This window comes from Stegodyphus dumicola, chromosome 12 (assembly GCF_044657685.1).
Source record: "Stegodyphus dumicola isolate Sdum_Otavi_A_Nest chromosome 12, ASM4465768v1".
Classification (NCBI taxonomy): domain Eukaryota; kingdom Metazoa; phylum Arthropoda; class Arachnida; order Araneae; family Eresidae; genus Stegodyphus; species Stegodyphus dumicola.
Window position 1 is genome coordinate 46,927,794 of NC_140779.1, and position 20,748 is coordinate 46,948,541.

At 31.4% G+C, this 20,748-nt stretch overlaps 1 protein-coding gene across 1 annotated transcript in view; it reads left to right on the forward strand.

Moving 5' to 3' along the window:
* Window positions 1-611: 611 nt before the first annotated feature.
* The window catches only part of LOC118184097 (endoplasmic reticulum aminopeptidase 1-like), a 70,516-nt gene continuing 50,379 nt past the window's right edge, over window positions 612-20,748 (forward strand). The window contains exons 1-5 of the mRNA XM_035353739.2: window positions 612-681; window positions 10,660-11,191; window positions 13,273-13,546; window positions 17,060-17,180; window positions 19,963-20,117. Coding sequence (XP_035209630.2) covers window positions 612-681; window positions 10,660-11,191; window positions 13,273-13,546; window positions 17,060-17,180; window positions 19,963-20,117 — 1,152 coding nt within the window. The remainder of the gene's footprint in view (window positions 682-10,659; window positions 11,192-13,272; window positions 13,547-17,059; window positions 17,181-19,962; window positions 20,118-20,748) is intronic.

Sequence of the window (20,748 nt, forward strand, 5' to 3'; positions counted from 1 at the left end):
CATATCCTAAGTCGCGCTTTCGAGACATGAAAAGAGCAAGTTGAATTTCGTCAATCGGTCCAGTAGAACGGGAGAGTAGAACTGCCCCCCCCTTTTTTAGCGCATTGTACCTCGAAAGTTGGCTAGGCAAGAGTGTCCGGACTTTGCATATCGCCAATAATACGAGTATCATTTTAGTGCTTTTTGGTGTAATGTATAAGTTCTTGGATAACTGGGTAGATTTAAGGAGCTTTCCCATTTAAATTATTCACATAGTTGATTCTTAGCTTTACTTCATTTCGATTTAAGAGAGGTTAGCTCTGGTACGTTTAGATCTCATTAAGAACCTAAAACTTGCATAAAATGGTAGAGCTACGCTTACTATTTATGACAAGGGTTATGATTTTTGGATGTACATAAAAAAACCATATCTGGTTTTGCTCTAGAAATAAGTGTCAATGATGATGAATGAACAGGTGGCGTAAATTTTATTGTGATATGTCATCAGACATGTGTACTTTTAAATGGTGGCTGTTATATAAGCTTGCATTTACACTCAGCTCTTCAACGTTTCCTTAAAGGGAACACTTGGCAGAATTCTTTTAACGAGTGTTGTAGAAAAGTGTATGAAAATGACTGATGAATCTAATAAGACTTTCGAAGAATGCAAATTGCTAGGTGATCCCACTATGAATCCCGAAGGTAATATTAATGAAAAGTTATTTACCAAGGCGCTATATTTAGCAAATTTTTTATAAAGAAAAAAATGTTCTCTTGAAGTTTTCCCTTCGTTTTAGCAATCTATACACATTAGCTATTTGCCCTTTCTTATTATCTTACCTTAAGTATTTATATATTTCAGGTTATTATGTTTTGAAATTTGGATGCGAAAAAGTTCGGTTAATTATTTTTCCCATAACTATCCCAAATATATATAAATATTTGCAATAAGAGCTAAATGATCTAATATTAAAACTGAGAATTACGGATATTCAAAAGGCATTTTAGATAGTAAAATGAATCCAGAATCTCGAAACATTTTGATCTGTGAAACTGCGTTCAGAATTTATTGGGAATTTTTTTTCCTTATATCACTTTCTTCCTCTTTTTTTACACACTTTATTTTCTTTCATTTTTTTTTCTTCTAAGCATTTATTGAATAAAAATTGTAATAATTTGTGGAATTTACGCTCTTATATACACAAATTTAGATCTGCGGTTAAATGGTTATGCTATGAATATATCAGTGAATAAAATATTCATATTGAATTCAAAGTATTTTTCTGAATATTCTTTTAAAAGAAAAGTGTAAGGCAGAAGATTATATTAATTAAAATCCACTAAACCTGTAGTACATCAGAAGACATCTTTTCCTAGTCCCCAAAATGGAAAGAATAAGATAAAAAAGAATTAATTAATTCCTTAATTTTGAAGATTATTTTAATTTTATAACATTTTTAATTTCTTTACCTACGCTACTTCTTATAAATGGCCTTTTTCATGCAAACTTTCGGAAATTTTTAAACACCTCTAAGAAATTTGCTTTTGTGTTTCGGTAATGTCATCTTTGACAAATAAACGTTTTTGGCAATGGATGATGAACGAAGTCTTTCCTTTATGCCTGGTATTATAAAATTGCTTTGCTGAATACAGTGTTAAGTTAGATACATAAAAATTCATTTACCTAGCATTTTTGCTTAAAATTCCATAATCGGGGTGAGCGCCAAGCTTGGCGAGAGTTTTTTTATTTGGAACGATTTTAATTTGGCTGTGGTTTCCGGCTGTATCTTTTCTTGTGGCAAACCTAGAGCTTTATTTCGGTAACTGTAAGAGCGCGAATTTAGTGTAGCCAGATTTTTTTTAAATTTAATTTTGAAATACTGTGTTTGTTTTTAAAAGTTTTACTGTTTAATATTGTTGTTATATATATGCTTAATATTATATTTATATAAATATTTGCAGAAGGTTAAGCTGTTGTTGGTGGGAGAAAGGTTGGATTTCATATAACATGAAGTTTATAATTTATAAATGTTTTCATTTAATTTTATTAAGTTATTTTTTTTTTTTTAGTTTTGTTTCTTGCATGTTGTAAACGAAAGATGTGGAATATTTAAAGCTTTGAACGAAAGTTGTTTAGTGTGTTGAATTCTACGACGATAGTAACTTGAATATTTTAGTTAGTTTATGATGCTGAATACGCATAATTTGCTATTCTGTTTACGTTTAAAACTGACTTCGCAGTGCTCTGATCTGATAAGTGTATGCATTTATTTACTCAATAATTATTTACAAGAAATGTTCATTCTACTATTTTATGATGAATTACGTATATATAGGACTATGTTTTACTCATCTACTATTTTATCATCTCATTTTACTATTCTGTTTACATAAAATAACGGCGTTTCACTACTGCAAAACTTAAAAGTTACTATTCTGTTTATGTTTAAAAATCACATTTTAGTGCTTTCATTTAGTGAGCCTAAAAAATTCGCCAAATTTTGAAGGCCAATATAGTTTGGCGCCAACTTACCCCGCTTATGGAATTTTAGCCGCCTTTTTAGCAGCAACCATTATCATAAGTCTCATAAACAAAATAGGTTTACAGCATACCGTAATAGATCGATTGTCAAATTACTACTACTCTCCTTTGTCTGTAGTAACGACTGCGCTAAAAATACAATCTAAGTGCTATGATAAAATTCTGTAGTAACTTACATATTAAAATCTTCTTTTTATCTTTTTATATATTTTCGTTTCTTAAACAAATATTTCTGATAATTTAATAGTTTGTAATGTTTTAATACTTACCTTTATATCTTTTTATGCTCAATAACAGAATTCAGAGATGAATTTCGAAACTTTCTTGAGCTGAGTTTTGATGCCATTCAAATAGCAAAAGATAATATTTGTGAAATAGCAACAGCAGATATTATTTTCAACTATGAAAAAGGAGAAATAATTATACAATTCTTTTAACTTAAAATCTTTTGATATAATTTAAAAATATCTTAATGTTAATCTTTTCTTCTAGATATTAAAGTGTTGTCTGACACTTTGAAATAGCAATTTGTTATTGCTTTTATTTTAAATAATGCATTTTTTCATCAAATATTCATTTTGATTTGTTAGTACGGTACTTTTCGATGTCAAAAGGAATATTCTCGCTGGTAACTTTTTACGCCTCATTTTCTTATCAGATTGATTGTTTCTTTCAATACTGACATATAATTACATAGAACTTTTATCAAATAGTTCAGTTTTATGTCTAAGGCCATTTTCGGTGATTAAATCAATTAGGATGCATTCACAGCTCTTACCCGAAGCCTAAAATATAGAAAAGGAAAGTCGAGGGTTAAATTCGTCAATTTTAATGAAAATGCATTAGTGAAGTAACGCACTGCAGTTTTACATAATTTTCTGAGTAAGCTATTCATACGCATTGAAATATTTCTTGCATTTAAACTTGTGTTCCAAATTAAGATTTAACTTGAAATTAATGTAGATAATTACTGAGAGCATTAGATTTTTGTAGAGTAGTTTACGTGAGATGAGATCGCTAGGGGTCACGTGATATGAACCAGCGAATTAGGATGTTAAACCATGAAAGCATAGTAAATTCTTAAATTAATGTCTTTTTACAAATTTATTGTCTTCAATTATTTTCTTTTTATAAAGTTTTAAGCGATATAAAAATGTTTATGCCTTCAAAAAAAGAATTCTTAGAACTAAAATTTTTTTAGTATTTTTTATGTGTATACTGTATGTTGTCGCCAATAAAGTCTGCTTGGCGAGATTTGCGCCGGAGAAACGGAAAAGTACCGTTAGTACTAAAGACATACGCAATTGTTTTTATTTACTCAAATGAAATTTCAAATGCGGAAAGCGAAAAAACTGTTAATAATCTTCATTTTTTTTTCTTTTCGTGTCTTAATTTATATATTTTATATACTTTAGAAGACTACCAATAGTTTTTAATCATGATTTTTCATTACGTTGTGGAAACGATAACTAGACAATTCTTTTGGAAATTTGAATCTTATTAGTGTTAGAATATTTCATGATTTCTTCATAATCAATTATAAAACTAAATTCTGTAGCCAGTGTCGTTTTAATGGCATTAAGAGTCCCTGAGCAAAGCCTTTATAGCACTTTATAGTACTCATAGAAATGCAATATAAGTTAGGATGGAGCTTGTGGGGCTACAGCGTAAATGCTCAGCACAAAAAAGCGTTATGACGGCCCAATCTCTTTTGTGCTATTATAATGGCAAAATGAAGGTCTAACCAGTTTTAATCAAAGGAGTTTCCAATCAAAATATTCCAGATGACAAGAGTACATATTTTGTGCACAAAATATGTGCTCTTGTCATCTGGAATAAGCGTGTAAAAGCTATTCAATTCTCGAATATTAAATATAAGTTAGAAAAAAAATCTGACAGTTAAATAGATAATACTATTTCAGCTTTAGAGAATACAATTTCCATTCTTTTGCTACTCTAACTGTTTGTGATTGATTCTCTGTTTTTATAACTTTCCGTTTGTATACTGCAATTACTCATACTCATAATATTAAGGATAAAAACCTAATAAACACAAATAATTATACATAGTTATTATTAATGTGCAATGCATTATGTCATTTAAAAACTTTGTTAACATTTAAAAGTAATTATAAGTGACATTATTTTTGCAAAAAGTAATTATAGCTAACATTTTCCGTATAATTGTACAAAGATTAAATGTCATGTTTATGAAACTTTTTTGAGGGAGAATGAGAGTATATTTATTGGAAAATCAAGCTCTTTCTTGCTAGGCATTAAACATACCTAGCAAAACTTAAAATACCTAATTTAATTAAGATTTCAGTTGAACGTAAGACAAGAACTTGAGGTTCTACGGAGTAATTACAAATTTGAGTAACATCATTAAGAATACACATAAAATACTTAGAAGAGAAAAAGCCAATAATTGAAGAAATAAGCTGTTTTAATGTATTCAAATGTTTTACTGATTACCTCAAGTCAAAAGTTCTGATTTCATGTACAATTATTGCTTGTAAAGAATTTCGTAATATAAATACTGAAATATATAATTTTCTTACACTAAGTTTTTTAATATGAATTGTAGGACACATTTGTTTTACAAATTAATCATGTAACACATATTTTTTATAATCATATGAGTCATTTCTAAAAATAACTTTGTAACATATTTAAATAAAAAGATGTTTCAAATTGATTGATAACTGCTAAACAACCAGCTTCCTGTAGAAAAATGGCGTTTAAAAGTTTAATAATAAACTGCTTTTTATTCATTTGATGTTTCTTAAAACTTGTGATTTATAAACGTCTCATTCATAAAAAATACTCCATAATTCTTCTAACCATATTGAATATGGTTTACAGTGTATAATGTTGCGTGGCCCCAACTTGTCAGCAACAGTAGTAGTGACTGCTATGAACTGTAAATTACACAAACTCGTAAGAAGGGTTTAAATCCCTTTTTATTTCACTTTAGAAATCACAGTTGCGTTCACTTGACGCTCACAAACTACGCCGACCCGGCGATTTAACAAAATAGACAAAAATGCAACTAAAAATAAATGACAGGATGAATAAATAACGAGATCACTACCTACGAGGCTCTATAATCGTAACTTACTTAACCGCGTTCTAAGATACAACTGAGATTCAGCAAACTTACTGATTAAAAAGTTGAAAGATTCAACGAACTGCCGAAATAGGCACACAGGCCGAAACTCGCGGTTCTTAAAATTTCTACCTAGCAACCTTCACGCTCGCGATTCAAGAAGCACACTTACAATCTCGTTTCCCTTCTCAATTTACTTCTGCTAAAATTTGAAACGTTTTTAACTCAATTTACTTCTGCTAAAATTTGAATACTCTGCGCGTTCTACTATGATTTACATACTCTGGCATTGGCAATTCTAGGGAAAAGTAAAGGCTTGACAGGAAAGATAGCTTAAACTTAAAATAAATGTTAGTTAAAATAAATATATACCCTACAAGTGAAGAACAAAATACTTAAGTTATAACTATTGAAACATACTTATAGTCATACAAGAAGTTCACGACCGTGAAGATTTAGAAAAGAAGGGTTTTAAATTTTTTGTTAAAATTCTGTAAATAGATAAACAAAATATGATTTTCTCCTTTCGTATGCAAAAAAGATTTATTTTGTCATATATAAAATGTCAAAATGCTTTTATATGGAATTTAAAACTTATTAGATTGAAGAAAATTTAAAAATTTTCAATAAATGGCACCAGTATTTTTATCTAAATTTAATATTTAAAACCATGTGAATTATTACTTTAGATTCTAATGAATATATTTTCACACAGACTTTTTTTCTGAAAATTTTTGTTTAACATTTATTATTAATTACTATCATATTTTGTACCAAAATATTAATAATGACCAAAATATTAATTACTATTAATATTACCTTGCACTACTAAACTAAATGTCTTCTTTTGTGCAGGTTAAAGCTAGATTTAAAAAATATTTTCTTTAAAATTACCCTGAAGCATATAATTTAAGCCTAGAAATTTGCGAAAGACACTTTTAGTTAGACAAAATACAGTATTTTTCCTAAACTGTCTGAGGTATTCAGATGGAAATGCTGATGAAATAAAATGGTTATGAATATGACATTCCTCTCCTGTACCTGTACTATAGTGATCAACACTTTCAGCTAACATCTGGGAAATTATTTTTTACGTTTATCATTCCTGAATGATTAATGACTCCTACTAAAGGTTTCAGATTTTAAATTACGCCTAAAGGGGCGTTTTTTAAACAATTTGTCTATTACCTTTATTTTTTAAATATCGCGTTCTTCGCACTTAAACCATAAAATTAGGTTCAAGAGCAATTTCGCAAAATAGTTTTAAACTGAGCATATCTTTAGAATTTCCGATACAAAGTCTGGCGCGTTGGAGCTAAGAATGCTTTTTTTTTTCTGTACAACGTTGCCATTATTTGCTTTGAAATCCTAGAGTTTGTTTGTCAAAAATTCGTTAAAGTTTTATAAAATATGAAATCGATAATAAAACATAATCCAAATTTCAAATTTTGGCTTCCACATGCCCATATTCGCAAGAGGATCACGTCATTCAAAATTCGATGGCTCTTTGTATCCTCTGTTTTGTCAGAATGCGAGAAATATACATACATTTATGCATATTTTTCATTATTTAATTTCTTCAAATATAATGCAGGACTCTAACACTTGGTGGCAACAGTTTGAAAATTGAAACGGACAAACCAACGCAAAATCGCAAAACGAAAACAATAGTCCTTCAGGGATAAAGCCCCTTTGGGTTAAAAAAAAAGCTTTTGCATACATTGTGTGCTTATTGGCTTGAAATATCAGATGGATAACTGTATGTTTTTTTTTTTATTTTTATTTATTTTTTTTTGTTTTTGTTTTTGTTTTGAAAAGCAGTGTTGCTTTGGTATTCATGCATTATTATAAACAAGAATTATAAAAATTCTTTGCCATATGTAGGATAAAGTCTTTTGTCTCCATCTGAGATTGTAAAGCAAAGAAACATCGGTTTCTAAATTGTGCGCCATGGTGAAATGATGTACAGTGAATCGCTTATAAGGAGAATGCAAAATATTCAGCACTTTCACATAAATGTTACTTAGTTCATGTGGTTTTATAATTTTTCTATATTAGAAAGATATTATAGAAACAACTGATGTAGAAAAATGTCGGTCAGCGCGTCAATTAATTGGACAATTCTTTCTGCTGTCTCGCATTTTTATTGGTGTCAATGTAAATTTTAAGTAAATATCAATTAAATAATGACATAAAAAACTTTATTGTAGTACGCACAACTTATTCACAAAGGCGAATGCCTGCGTGAATGATTCGCAAATCATTCACGTAGTCAAAGACATCGGTATAAAACATTTAATCCTAAAATATTTATTTTCGCTGGGACAGATCTCTAGATAAATCCAACATTTGTAGGTTCAATTGTCCAATAATGAAACTATGTTTATGTGTTCAAGAAATAATAACTTTAATAAGCTAACTCAGCTAATGCCTAAGAGATGCATCACGGGAATAACAAGCACTTGAAGATTCCTCTGGTTAAAAGAAGTGGCAAGTAGGAAGGAGGAGACTGTTATCTTATGAGGGAGGAGTAGATAAGAGAAATCAGAGAGCAATGTCGTGTCTGCTTACAATGCTGTACCCACATCTTCTACTGACGTCGAAGTAAATTCCTTTCCTTTCTGTTCCAGATCTCACGTCAAATAAACCAGTCTCTTCGAATATACAAATCATTTTCTGTAGACCATTGACACACACTGGATACAGCCACGTCTTATACTCATTAATGTCCGGAACTTCTTCAGAGCACTTGACGCACAGTCACCCGTTGCTGTGAAAAGGCAGAACCTGATCCTTCACTGACAGGTCCACGACGAGTTTCTCAAATGCAAGAATAACAGAAACTGCATATCCTGAGTTTTTATTATAAAGCAATCACGTTTTAAGTAGAGTACAGCGCCATTATTTTTTAAAATTTTAAACTATTTTTCTTCTTTTCGTCTGATAAATTCACTTTCCTTCGCGTGTATTCAGGTCAATTTCACAGTTCTTTTTTACAGCCGTTTGAAAGTGGAAATGAGATTATAATTACCATATATATTCAAAATTTATATAAGTCACTTTCCTGCAGTACAGAATGATCATTCAAATGCATAACAACTAGTTTTAAATTAATTTTCTTATTGTTAAAAGTCCATTAATTTTTTCAGAAATATTTTTGGGACAATTCATATTATTTAAAAATTTTTTTCTCACACAAGAGCTTCAATTGTCTGTTTCGGCGAAACGCGTAATAGTGTTAGCTTGGTTCGACGTTCAACTGAAATTTCCCTTGAAAAGCCAAATTGGAAGTCTAATTGGGCTAATTTACCATTTTCCGCTTTGCAATTTTTATAATTTTTGTAATTTATGTTTTTCATATGTTTTGATTTTGTTTTAACTTGTTCCGTCGTTCAGTCTTTTATATATGTTAACTTTTCACTTATCACATCGATAGGTTTTACTGTATTTTTTTGCTATTCACATGTTTCCAACGATTGATTTTAACAGTTTTATTTTCTGCATTTTATTTCGCGTTTAGGCTTTTTTTAACCCTTCAATGTTATTATTTTTAAAAAATACTGCGTTGAACTATTCCTTGCAGACACAGCTCCTGGTAACTTTTTGGCGAGCTCACTACAATATTTCTTCTTATTATTTCATAATATTTGCAGCATATTGCGCAAAAAAATTTTTAAGACCAAATAGGTCTTACAACACAATACTTATTAGCTTTTCAATTTCAATTTTATTGTCTTATATAGTTATATATTTGATTTTTAGCCCCAAAGGCATTAGTCCAGAAGGGATATTAATTTCGTTTTGGCATTTTGCGTTGAAAATTTTAAATGTCTGTTTCACTTTTCAAATTGTTGCCACGAGCTCACTACAATATTTCTTCTTATTATTTCATAATATTTGCAGCATATTGCGCAAAAAAATTTTTAAGACCAAATAGGTCTTACAACACAATACTTATTAGCTTTTCAATTTGAATTTTATTGTCTTATATAGTTATATATTTGATTTTTAGCCCCAAAGGCATTAGTCCAGAAGGAATATTAATTTCGTTTTGGCATTTTGCGTTGAAAATTTTAAATGTCTGTTTCACTTTCCAAATTGTTGCCGCCAAATATTATTGCTCTGTGTTATATTTAAATAAATTAAATAATGAAGAATCTGCATAAATGTAAATATGTTTCTAACATTGCGATAAAACAACGGTACCTGGAGCCACCAAGTTTTGAATAACATAATCCTCCACCGAATATGGCCATCTGGAAGTCCTAATTTAGAATTTGTTTTATTATCGATTTCACATTTTGTGACACTTAACGAAGTTTTGATTAACAAACTCAGTGATTTCAAAGCGAGCAATGGCAACACTGTTTGGAGGGAAAAAATATTTTTATCTCCAGCGCGTGAGACTGTGTATCCGAAATTCTAAAGATATGCTCATTTTAAAATTAGTTTGCGACATTGCTGTCGAATTGAATTTTATGGTTTAAGTGCAAAAAACATGATATTTAACAAATAATGGAAACACGCAAAATCGTTGAAAAAACGCCCCTATGGGCGTAACGTAAAACCTGAAAGTTTTCAGATTTTTTTAAATTTCAAATTTAATATTTTTTTAAATCAAAACATTTTGCACTGTACTTTGAAGCATTGCATGAATATTTTTATTTGCAAATGAATTAAACTGGATTATTAATTAAGATAAAGTAAATAGCACCATCTTCCTCTTTATCTGGTAGAAATTATAATACTTTTGGTATTAGATACGTCTTTAATGAGCCTTTCCAAATATTAAGGAGCTTTCCCTTTACGGTCCGAACGTTATGAACATACAATGTATATATTCTTCTTATTAAAAATGATTTGTTATTAGTTAATAAATTTTCTTACTAAATGTTTTAACTATTTCAGATACAAATGGAAACAGGCAAGCTTATTTTACTCGCATTTCCAGTTTTGGAAAAATTGAAAAAATGCTATCTTCAAGGCAAAACGTATTTGACGCCACTATTGCTATGACAGTTGCTATGACAGTTGCTTTTTATCGCAGTAGTAACGTCAGTTGCTAAACCAGTTGAAGGCTCATTTGTAGAGCATGATCTGTCAGCTTATGAAAGTTCGATTCTCATCTCACCTGCAGAAGAGCGTACAGAAGAAAAACTAGTAGCTAAAACTGGTGAAATATTTCCTTGGAATGATGTACGCTTACCATCTTTCATACTACCCATACACTATGATTTATTTTTGTTTCCTAACCTTGAAACGTTTGAAAATTTTGGTAGTGTGAATATAACATTTCAAGTCTCAACAGCAACAAATTTTATTGTCTTACATGCGAAGGACCTTAATTTTTCAAGTATCTTAGTAACTGAGGATAATGGAAAAGAAATACCTTTTGTTCAGCATTTGGAATATCCACAACGCGAACAGGTATATATCAGAATTGATGAAAGTTTCGTGCCCAGTGCAGTGTATCGATTATCAATTGATTTTGACAGCTACCTAAAAGAAAATTTGCAAGGATTTTATTTAAGTTCCTATAAGAATGAAGGTGGTGAGAAAAGGTAAGACAGTTTTTTTATAAAATAAGAAATAAAATAAGAAGTAAAATTTACAAAAATGTGTATCATCTACAATTTTATGAATATTTAGAATTCTTGGAAGTTATATAATTTTGATCAGTTTCTCCTGACACACAAAATAAGATTATATATAACAAAATAGAATTATTAAGTAAATGTTCTCGGTACTTATGTATTAACGCACCAATTTGGCGCAATTTGGCGATTTTTTACGGATGAAAGGGTAAAAGTTACTCATCGGGTACAAGTCGTTGGTTTTAGAGCCTTTTTTTAAGAAAAAGTCCCATATTATCGATACCTATCACAAGTCGGAAGCATATCAAAAGAAGGATTATGTGATATATTAAAAATATATCTATTATTATACTATATCTATATTATACTTCTTCAAATCTTTCTGTAATTTTTTTGCGCTATTCTTCTCCCGAAGTACACATCAATCTGTTTCTACTTAAAATTATATCAGAGATTTGTGGAGACTTGGCTTCGGACAACCCCCAGCAACAACGGCTATCGAGGAAAGGCATTTCTTCGTTGTTCGTTTTGAAAATCGTCCGCAAAATTCTGTATTCTTGCAGAAATTTTACCTCAGTTCCTTCCGCTGCTTGCAAATTACACGTTCATATTTTAAAACTAAGTTTAAGGCAAAAAATATCACGATTTGTTTATAAAAACCGTTGGAACTATTAGAAGGTGGGAACTTGGAATACAACAAAAAAGAATGCATACGAAAAAATGGTGGCGTTGCTTTACTAGAGGAACGTTATGAGTATGGTTACCGGCAGAATGGTTATGCGTATGGTTGCCAGAGTTTGGCACATTCTGAAAATTTGATATCCTAGTACCGTTTTCTCACCGCCCAGTCGGTATAGTGGTCAGGGAAGCTGACTGCGATGCCGAAGGGCTTGGGTTCGAATCCCGGAGAAGGCATTGTTGCAACTGTCCGTCCCCTTCATAGGAAAAGCGATGGTGGCCCACCTATTAGGTGCCTCGATAATAAAGAGACCACCACATCCGGCGTTGTAGATTAATGGACTGGGTTACATTTGTAATTGTTCACAATCTGCCATTGGGGGGGGAGTACCGTTTTCTCAAATACATACCAAAGAAAATCTATCTCAAATACAGAGCGAAATGCCTCGTCTAATTCCTTCAAACTAGTTTTCCTTTCTAATAACAATTCATGTAGTTTGCATAATTCAGCTGTATTTCTCTTTTGCTAAACTGTCCTCGACTTTCTTTAACAGTTTAGAAACTATTGTTCTCAATGCGGTTCCCTTCCGTTTTAGTCTAACTAGTTCTGAAAATATTTCGCGTTAATTAGTAAATGTGCCCAAGACTGTAAATTACCAAAATTCAAATAAAATGTTTTTAAATTTAATATTAATCATGCTATTACTTAATTCTTAGGGCATGGTCTGGACACATCCATCCGCATGATTTTCATAATTCTTCCTTTTTTAGAAATCAGTTTTTTCCGACTTAGATGCTTACTGTGTATGAAACAGCGAAGACCAAGGCGGCCTAACAAGGAAAACAAAGCATCAGATGTTTCTTTATCATTTATCATATCGTTTTATATATATATTTATAAAATTGTTCTATTAGAAGGTGGGGCAACCTTCACAGAAATTATTTTGCCTAATGAAACGATACGATATCTCTTTTCGTTCCTACATTATATGCATTTTGCTGGAAAGCAGCGCCATCTATTTTTTCTATTTTCAACAATGGGCAGCAGAATTTAGGATTCGCAAAGATTACCCAAGGAGGCAGAATACTTAGCGCTGCCCTTGGATTAGTTGTACTGTTATAAGTTTATCAAAGAATGTAATCATGGAAAGATTTTTCCTAGGCTTTCACTGGATTTTAGATCTCATTATTTTTGCAATTATTCTCAAGCTGATAAAAAAGAAGGGATTGTTAGTTCTGGTTATAACCTTTAATATTTTCATCACATGTTCATTAACTTATTAAGCAAATGTGCGTTTAGAAGTTTCAGTATTTCGTGTTGTGTATGTATTTGTGTTTTCCTTTTATTTTACGTGCTATACGTTTTTTAGGTATCTTGCCACTACAAATTTTCTGCCAACTGCTGCACGATCAGCTTTTCCTTGCTTCGATGAACCTGCTATGAAGGCTACATTTCAACTTAAAATTGTGCATGATGTACATTACAGTGCTTATTTCAATTCTGAAATTTTACTAATCGCTCCGTATGCTGAAGGGTTATCTATATCATCTTTTCATAAAACTGTTAAAATGAGCACATATTTGGTTGCTTTTCTTGTTTGCGATTTTACAGAACTGGAAATTGCAGACATTAATGGTATTAATGTAAGTATTTGAAAATTTTCTGTTTAAATTGTTTCAGTAAAATTTATTTAATTTCAGTTCATTTGTCTGAATTAGGAAAAAATGTATGATATTTAAAGCGTAAATGAGCATTTTCAAAAGTTTTTTAATATTCTTTTTACATTACTCACAAAACCAAATATTTGACAATTACACTCCAAAAGCATAATATGGATAGCATATCGGACGTTCTTGCGATTTTTTTAATCTTATTTAAATCCCTTTTTTACTTTTGCCCTTAATCCATTTCCTACACCTATTCAGATAATTTTCATGCTGAGTTATTTGAAGAGAGCAAAAAATTTAGTTAATTTTTGGACTGAAACCTCCAGGAAAAGAAATAGCTTAAAATCAGAACTGTGTTTGCAATGAAATGAAATTCTTAGGAAATCAAGGAAACAGAAAAGCAGAAATTAAAAATAAAATTTGGGATTTAATCTTAATCCCGTATCACATATCGAAATGTAATTGGAAACTCTTCGAAACTGGACATGCGTCAAGATACTGACTGGCTTGAGGCTTGCGACGAGCATCTTAACCTAAAATATTTTTACATTACGAGCAGAATGTGTACGTTTCGTTATGCATAGCATTTGAATGGAAGGCACGGAACAGTGTAGTTTACCAGTAGTGACACAGAAAGGTTTTTTATGAGCGATTAGTATGTTAGTATGTGTATGTTCCTCAGACAGCACTGCCGTTTGTTCGAGAGCACTCAGAAGATGGAAATGTGACTAAAGAGTTTGGGATCGAAATGCATCATTTCATGTGCTTTGGTGGTCTGAACTGGGTGACGTTGTTGTTCGATAGGATTTATGATTGTGTTTCGACCTACGCCATGGAGGATAATTGTATATTTCGGCAAGAAAGGCCATCAACAAGCATTGAATAAATTAAGAAATACCATCCATGGGATAGAGAATATCACTATTCACGATAATGGGATAAAGATCATCACTGTTTACAGAGGCCAGATTGTCCCGCAACGTTGGTCTATTTGTTTGGCGATCAGCACTCGGTATCCTTTTAAAATGTCACATGGCAGACATCCTTTACTCTGGCCTTGTTAATACGAGGGCTGGATACAGTTGCCAAGGTTCTCTGTACAGAAGAGACAATAGTAGTTATTATAAGCAATTCTGATAGTATTTTATTTGACAGGAGGTGGAAGTATCCAGTCAGTCTTCAAATTTTTCTTAATGATTGCTTTGGTGACCAAACTTTTCTTATGATTGCGCCGAAACTTTTCTTATGGCGCATGGTATGGGAAAACATCAAGTGCCTACACGTATGAAGCTCCTGTTATTGGATGGAATTACAGTCATTGATGAGAGATATTTTAAAGGCATATTCCTGTCGAGCGCGTCTTTCAGAAGATTTTGATAGTCCTTTGTATATACACAAGTTTTACATTTTGAACGACAAAATTTATTATATACGAGGGTAAGTTGAAAAATAAGTTTCCCCTGTCGACTGTGGTCAGAGTTGTGTATGAAAGTCAAAAAATAGAATGAGACATTAAAGATATGACATACCTTTATTTTTCCACATAGCTACCAAGTACATTGAGACATTTGTCATATCGCTTGATAAGCTTCAAAAAGCCCTCCAGGAAAAAATCATTCATATGGAAGAAGCGTTGAACGGCTTGTTTCACTTCAGTATTGCTTCCAAAGCGCCTTCCCTCGAGATTTTTCTTCAAAGCCGGAAACAGATGGAAGTCGCTTGGTGCGAGATCAGGACTGTATGGCGGATGGTGTAGGCACTCCCAACCAAGAGTTGCAATATGGTTTTGCGTTGCCGTTGCCGAATGTGGTCTGGCATTGTCATCCGACAGCAGAACGCCAGATGTGACAAGGCCAGGCCGCTTTTTCCGAATCGCCTCTTTCAATTTCGACAGGGTGTCACAGTAGCGCGTAGCATTGATGGTTCCAACCTCCAAAACGTCCAGCAACAAAACTCCTTGGGCGTCCCAGGAAACTGTGAGGAGCACTTTACCTGCAGAGGGAGTTGTCTTGAACTTCTTTCGGCAGGTGATGACGGATGTTTCCACTCCATAGATGCGGCCTTCGATTCTGGCGTGAAATGGTGGACCCACTTTTCATCCCCCGTAACAATCCGAAACAGAAAGTCATTGCCATCTTCATGGTAACGCGTGAGATGTTCCAGGTTGATCCCGATGTGTTGTAGCAGATGTTGCGAAGTAGTTAGAACGGAACAAAATTCATCAAATAGAAGGGTCATCGCTTTTTCAATAAATAAATTCAACAAATAAATTCAATTTAATGTGTAATATTTTAGGAAAACGCTTTGAACACTTTAAAAACTCACCAGCAAGTGTCCAGAAGCTCAAAAAATGTGATTACAGAGGAATTGGAGAGGTTAGGTTAGGTTATTGGACTATGGCAAAGCTCGCGAGGATTGTCTGCGTGATGGGAGAGATAGCTTCATATAGAACTTTCTAACAAAAACTGGCTCGTACTTATTTTAAACAAGAGTAAAACCTCTAAAACCAGCCATTCCGATTCTGGAATCCAGGGGTTCAATTCAACCCTGGGAACCAACCAGCCCTGGGATCGAACCCAAGTTGAACTTCCGGTTATTAACGATGAAAAAGCGGAGACAGTACTGTGAGAACGAATTGAAAGTCCCCATGCATGTTATAAATAGTTAATGTTTTCACCTCCAATTCGCTTATTGAGCATGCATAAAATGGTAACCAGTGAAAGAGATCAGCGTGCAAACCCGACTAGCAAAAAGCGGAAACAACCCAAGCAATCTTAGAGCTGATCATAAATATTACAGGAAAAAGTAAGGAATCGTTGACAAGAGCTCTTCCTTTCAGCTTCAAGAATTCTGTTCTTATATACATTGACTAATTTGCATTTTTGTGGGATTTGACGAAAGTAGAAATGGTAATAAATATAGAATTAATAACATAATGGGCTAATAAACACAAAATCTAATAAAGAGACTTCGATATTTTTAAGAAATTGCTCAAGATTTGAAACAAATGTGAAAATAGAACTGGGATTAGAAGTTATAGTTTTTAATTATTTAAAAAACTGATTAACTGAATTTAGACAACTGATAAATAAATCACTTAAAGACAGTTAAAATTTCTAGAAACTGTAAACACAATACAATCAAAACGAATGAATAAAAATTTATTTGATGGTAAAATAGTTTTTCTTTTTAATCTGCAATTTTCTCGATGTCTTATTTTAAAGTAACTATTAATATTATTAATAAGGACGATATATGTTTAATTATTGTAACTAATGCAGAATTATTGTTAATTATCTAATGCGCATCATCAATTCTTAAGTGTGCAGTTTACAGTTTGAATGTTATTAAGCTGATTAAATTATAAAAGTAGAAAATTCCAAACATTTATAAATCATTACTTTTTATAAGCTATTAATTAGAAAGGTTTGCTAATTTATTTGATTATTTTACATTTACTGTTATGAACATATCAGTTTATAATTTCAGATTCGAATGCTAGCTCCAGCTGAACATTCGGGGAAAACTGAATTTGCATTAGAGATAGCTGCTGAGGTTCTTCAGTTTTACAAGAAATTTTTTAATATTAGTTACCCTTTGTCTAAATTAGGTAACTTTGTTTTATTTTATATACTCCAAAACTTTTACAGAAAAAATATGACGTATTACAGTGGCGCATAAAAGTAAATCGTGACAGCCAACTGTCTTAAAAATCCAAGCAATTACAATTGCAGGTATAAGAAATGTATGTCATGTATCTTTCCTTTAATAGTAAATACTGACAAAAATTCTAATTTAGTTTGACACTGAATTAAAATTATCAGATGTGCATTTTGCCAATCAAACTATAAAGATTTATCCACGCCTTTGAAATTAAAATAAAATTTTAATGGCCTGATAGTTTCAGCAAACACACACGCACGCATGCATATGCCTTCCTGTTAAATAATTTACCACTTTAGATTGATATACAGGGTGTTTCAATACCACGTTTTAGAACTTCTAGCAGGGGTAGGGTGCACCCCAGCGATTCGGAATTATATCGTAATGTAGGCTCGAAAATGCTTTCCTGACGCGTTGGTGTACACAGAAACATCAGAAATTTAAAGAAAAAATCAGCAGTTACCTGATATTTTTATGGAATAGGATTTTCCCGCTTTCAAGGAATGACATCCTACATCTTAAAATTTTACACTATTCTCAACTTTCTTTCTTAGAGGTATTTTAAAATTTAATTCATTTTTTACTTTTTTATATGTTTAGTTTTGTGTTAAATATTGTATGTATATGTGTTGGATTCAATCAATTCCAAGAACTTTGCAAACCTAAGCAATCATTTGGAATCCGGGAACGGATTTATTCATTTTACACTAATTTTATGGCGAAAATTTAAAGCACTTAAGGGGTTATTTGAAGTATTTAAATGCTTAAACACCCCTCATTGTTGCTAAATGTACTCCCCTTAAAACACTAAAACACATCTAAATATTGTCTTAAAGCTGTAATATGAATTATCGCTTGTAGTCTAAACTAGCTGTAAAAATGCAAACACACAAGCAAGCCGAACTTTACATTAGCTTATATCTTGTCAGTTCTAAACTGAAGTATAACAGAAGAAAATAAGATTCCTTGATTTCTCAGCAAATAGTAGGAACTTGCAAATCAGTTAGATGCGTATGTATGTAACTCAAAGCTACAAGATCCTTAAGTGAAGAAACTTAATCTAAGTCAAGACTAACTTTACAGCCTGGACCTGATGTCTGACAAAACATTTCTTTCGAGTAGATGCTTTTTCGTGTAAGGCAAAGCGGCAGCTGATACTCATCCAAACGTCTTTTTCCTGCAAATCATGGGTTTGTAACGACATTATTTCAATTTATAATATGCTTGCCAAACAAATCTGCATAAAGAATGGGGTACATGAGCGGGTAAATAACAACATGAAGAATAAAAAAATGTAAAAATAAACATTTAACAATTAGTTAAACTCAAATGAAATATTACTACATCGAAACGAAAATGTGGAAAGATCATTCAAAACATGCTTTAAAATTTAGCATTTTCCTGAGAACAAAACTGCTATAGTCGCTATATAAAGTATGCATTAGTTATGGCTCTTATATTATGAATGTAAAGTATAATGAGAAAATGGTACTCGATCGTTCTTTCTCTAGAACATTTTCCTGAACTATAGTTTCATTAGACATTAGAAATCCCTGAAGAGTTTCATGACTAGAAGTTACATTCACTAATAATATCTAGGTGCGCAAAAGACCATAATCAGAGCATTTTCAATAATTCTTTGAATAGTCCTTCAGTGTTCATAGGCGGGAAATTTCAAAACTGCAGAAATTTTGGATGTGAATTTAAAACAAAGATTAAAATTTGATTTTTTATTTAAATTAAGAGCGACTATGAATTTTTAACTTTATTTTGTAACCTCCGCCCCAAAACAAAAGCGTAATATTTGTATTCTTTCCAATAGTAGGCAGTTTCAATGTTTCAATTTCTGGTTAAACGTAGTGGCATTTCCGTCATCCGAACAATTATTTCGCTGTTTGATGATAACATTTATATTTCAAACCTTTGTACGAAACCTACTATTCAATAAATATCGCAAAGGAAGCTACTTTATCAATCTTTTAAAATAATCAATTGTCCCATTTTTAGAAAAGCAAAAGATATGATATAGAACATGCTATGATTTACAGATTTCCACAAGTTTTCTTTTATCTCTCTTCCATGGCAGAAAAAAGTCTATGACAATGATTTTAAGCTATCTAAACGATTTATAAGCATAACATAGAAACATCCTCTCAGTCATGAATTAACAGGAATTATAAATGTGAAAGAAATAATTTAATGATTTAGATATTTGCTGAAACACGAATTACCTTTTCTTAACAATATTTCTAATGCTCATCTCCTCAGAGTTTAATTTTTATCATTTATTTTTGGAGTTCCCTTAAAGTGCCTGGTTTGTAATCATTTTAAATCAAGAAATTAAGAAAACTAACAAGAAGAATTAAAATCATATTTTAAATCGTGTTTAAATTTGGTCTTTTTAAATTCCCTTTGTTCAAGTTTTCTGTTATCATCATAAAATGCATTAGGTAGTGAAACTTTTCTGAATTACATAATAAAAGTTTAAATATTATGTTCATCTTCTTCGTATTAAGGGCAGCTAATTCGTTGCTAAAACCTTTTTATGTTATAAAAATATACAAGTATTGATAATTAACTGAAGTAAAGGATTTAGAAATTTCGTTTCATTTCTTTTCATTTATTTATTTATAATTTCATCAGCTCAAATTTGCCGGCAATTTAATCAATTGTCTCATAGGTATCTTTATGCTTTTTGATAACACTTTTTTGCTTAAATTTTGAAACAGATATGGCAGCTATTCCTGATCTTACCGATATAGGCGGGGAGAATTGGGGTCTTGTATCGTTTCGTTTAACAGATATTTTGTACAGTTCGTCAGAAACATCAACTTTCAACCAAGAAATTGTGGCTTCTATTGTATCTCACAAATTGGTTAATCAGGTTTGTGATATAATTTTTGTTTAATAAAATAAACAGTGTCTCATAATATATAAATTTGAAGTGACTCGATTAGCTTTCATGTTCTTAAGTTAACTCTGGTTGAATAACTGAGAGGCAAAATAAATTAGTTAAAATTTAATTGAGTTCTTAAAACATTCTATAGATTATTGACCTCAGTTAAAATTTTAATTTGCTAATAAATTATAAATTTGGAGGAAGAAGCATATAAATGTATATCTGTCATATGTCGTGAATAGCTTGTTGGTACTAAAAAAGAGACAACTGTATTCATACTTACTGAAAAACTGTCAAATAGTGGCAAAGGAGAAATTCTACATGCCACAATTATGTGCCTTCTAACTAGAAAAGAATTCTACCAAAGCAAGGAAAGCTATTATAGCAGTGAAATAAGCACTCTAAAAGTTGTTATGAAGTTAAATTAATTAAATTAGGGTTAATGTTTTTTTTTTTTTATTTTATTTTATTTTATTTAAACATTCTTTTCAGATCTTGAAATCATACATTGGGAAAAGGATCTCTTTTGATTCCTTAAAAATTTCTGTTGTTCATTTCCTATGGAAAATGGCTAAAATAAAATGAAAAATTGGAACTGCATGATCAAATCGTATAG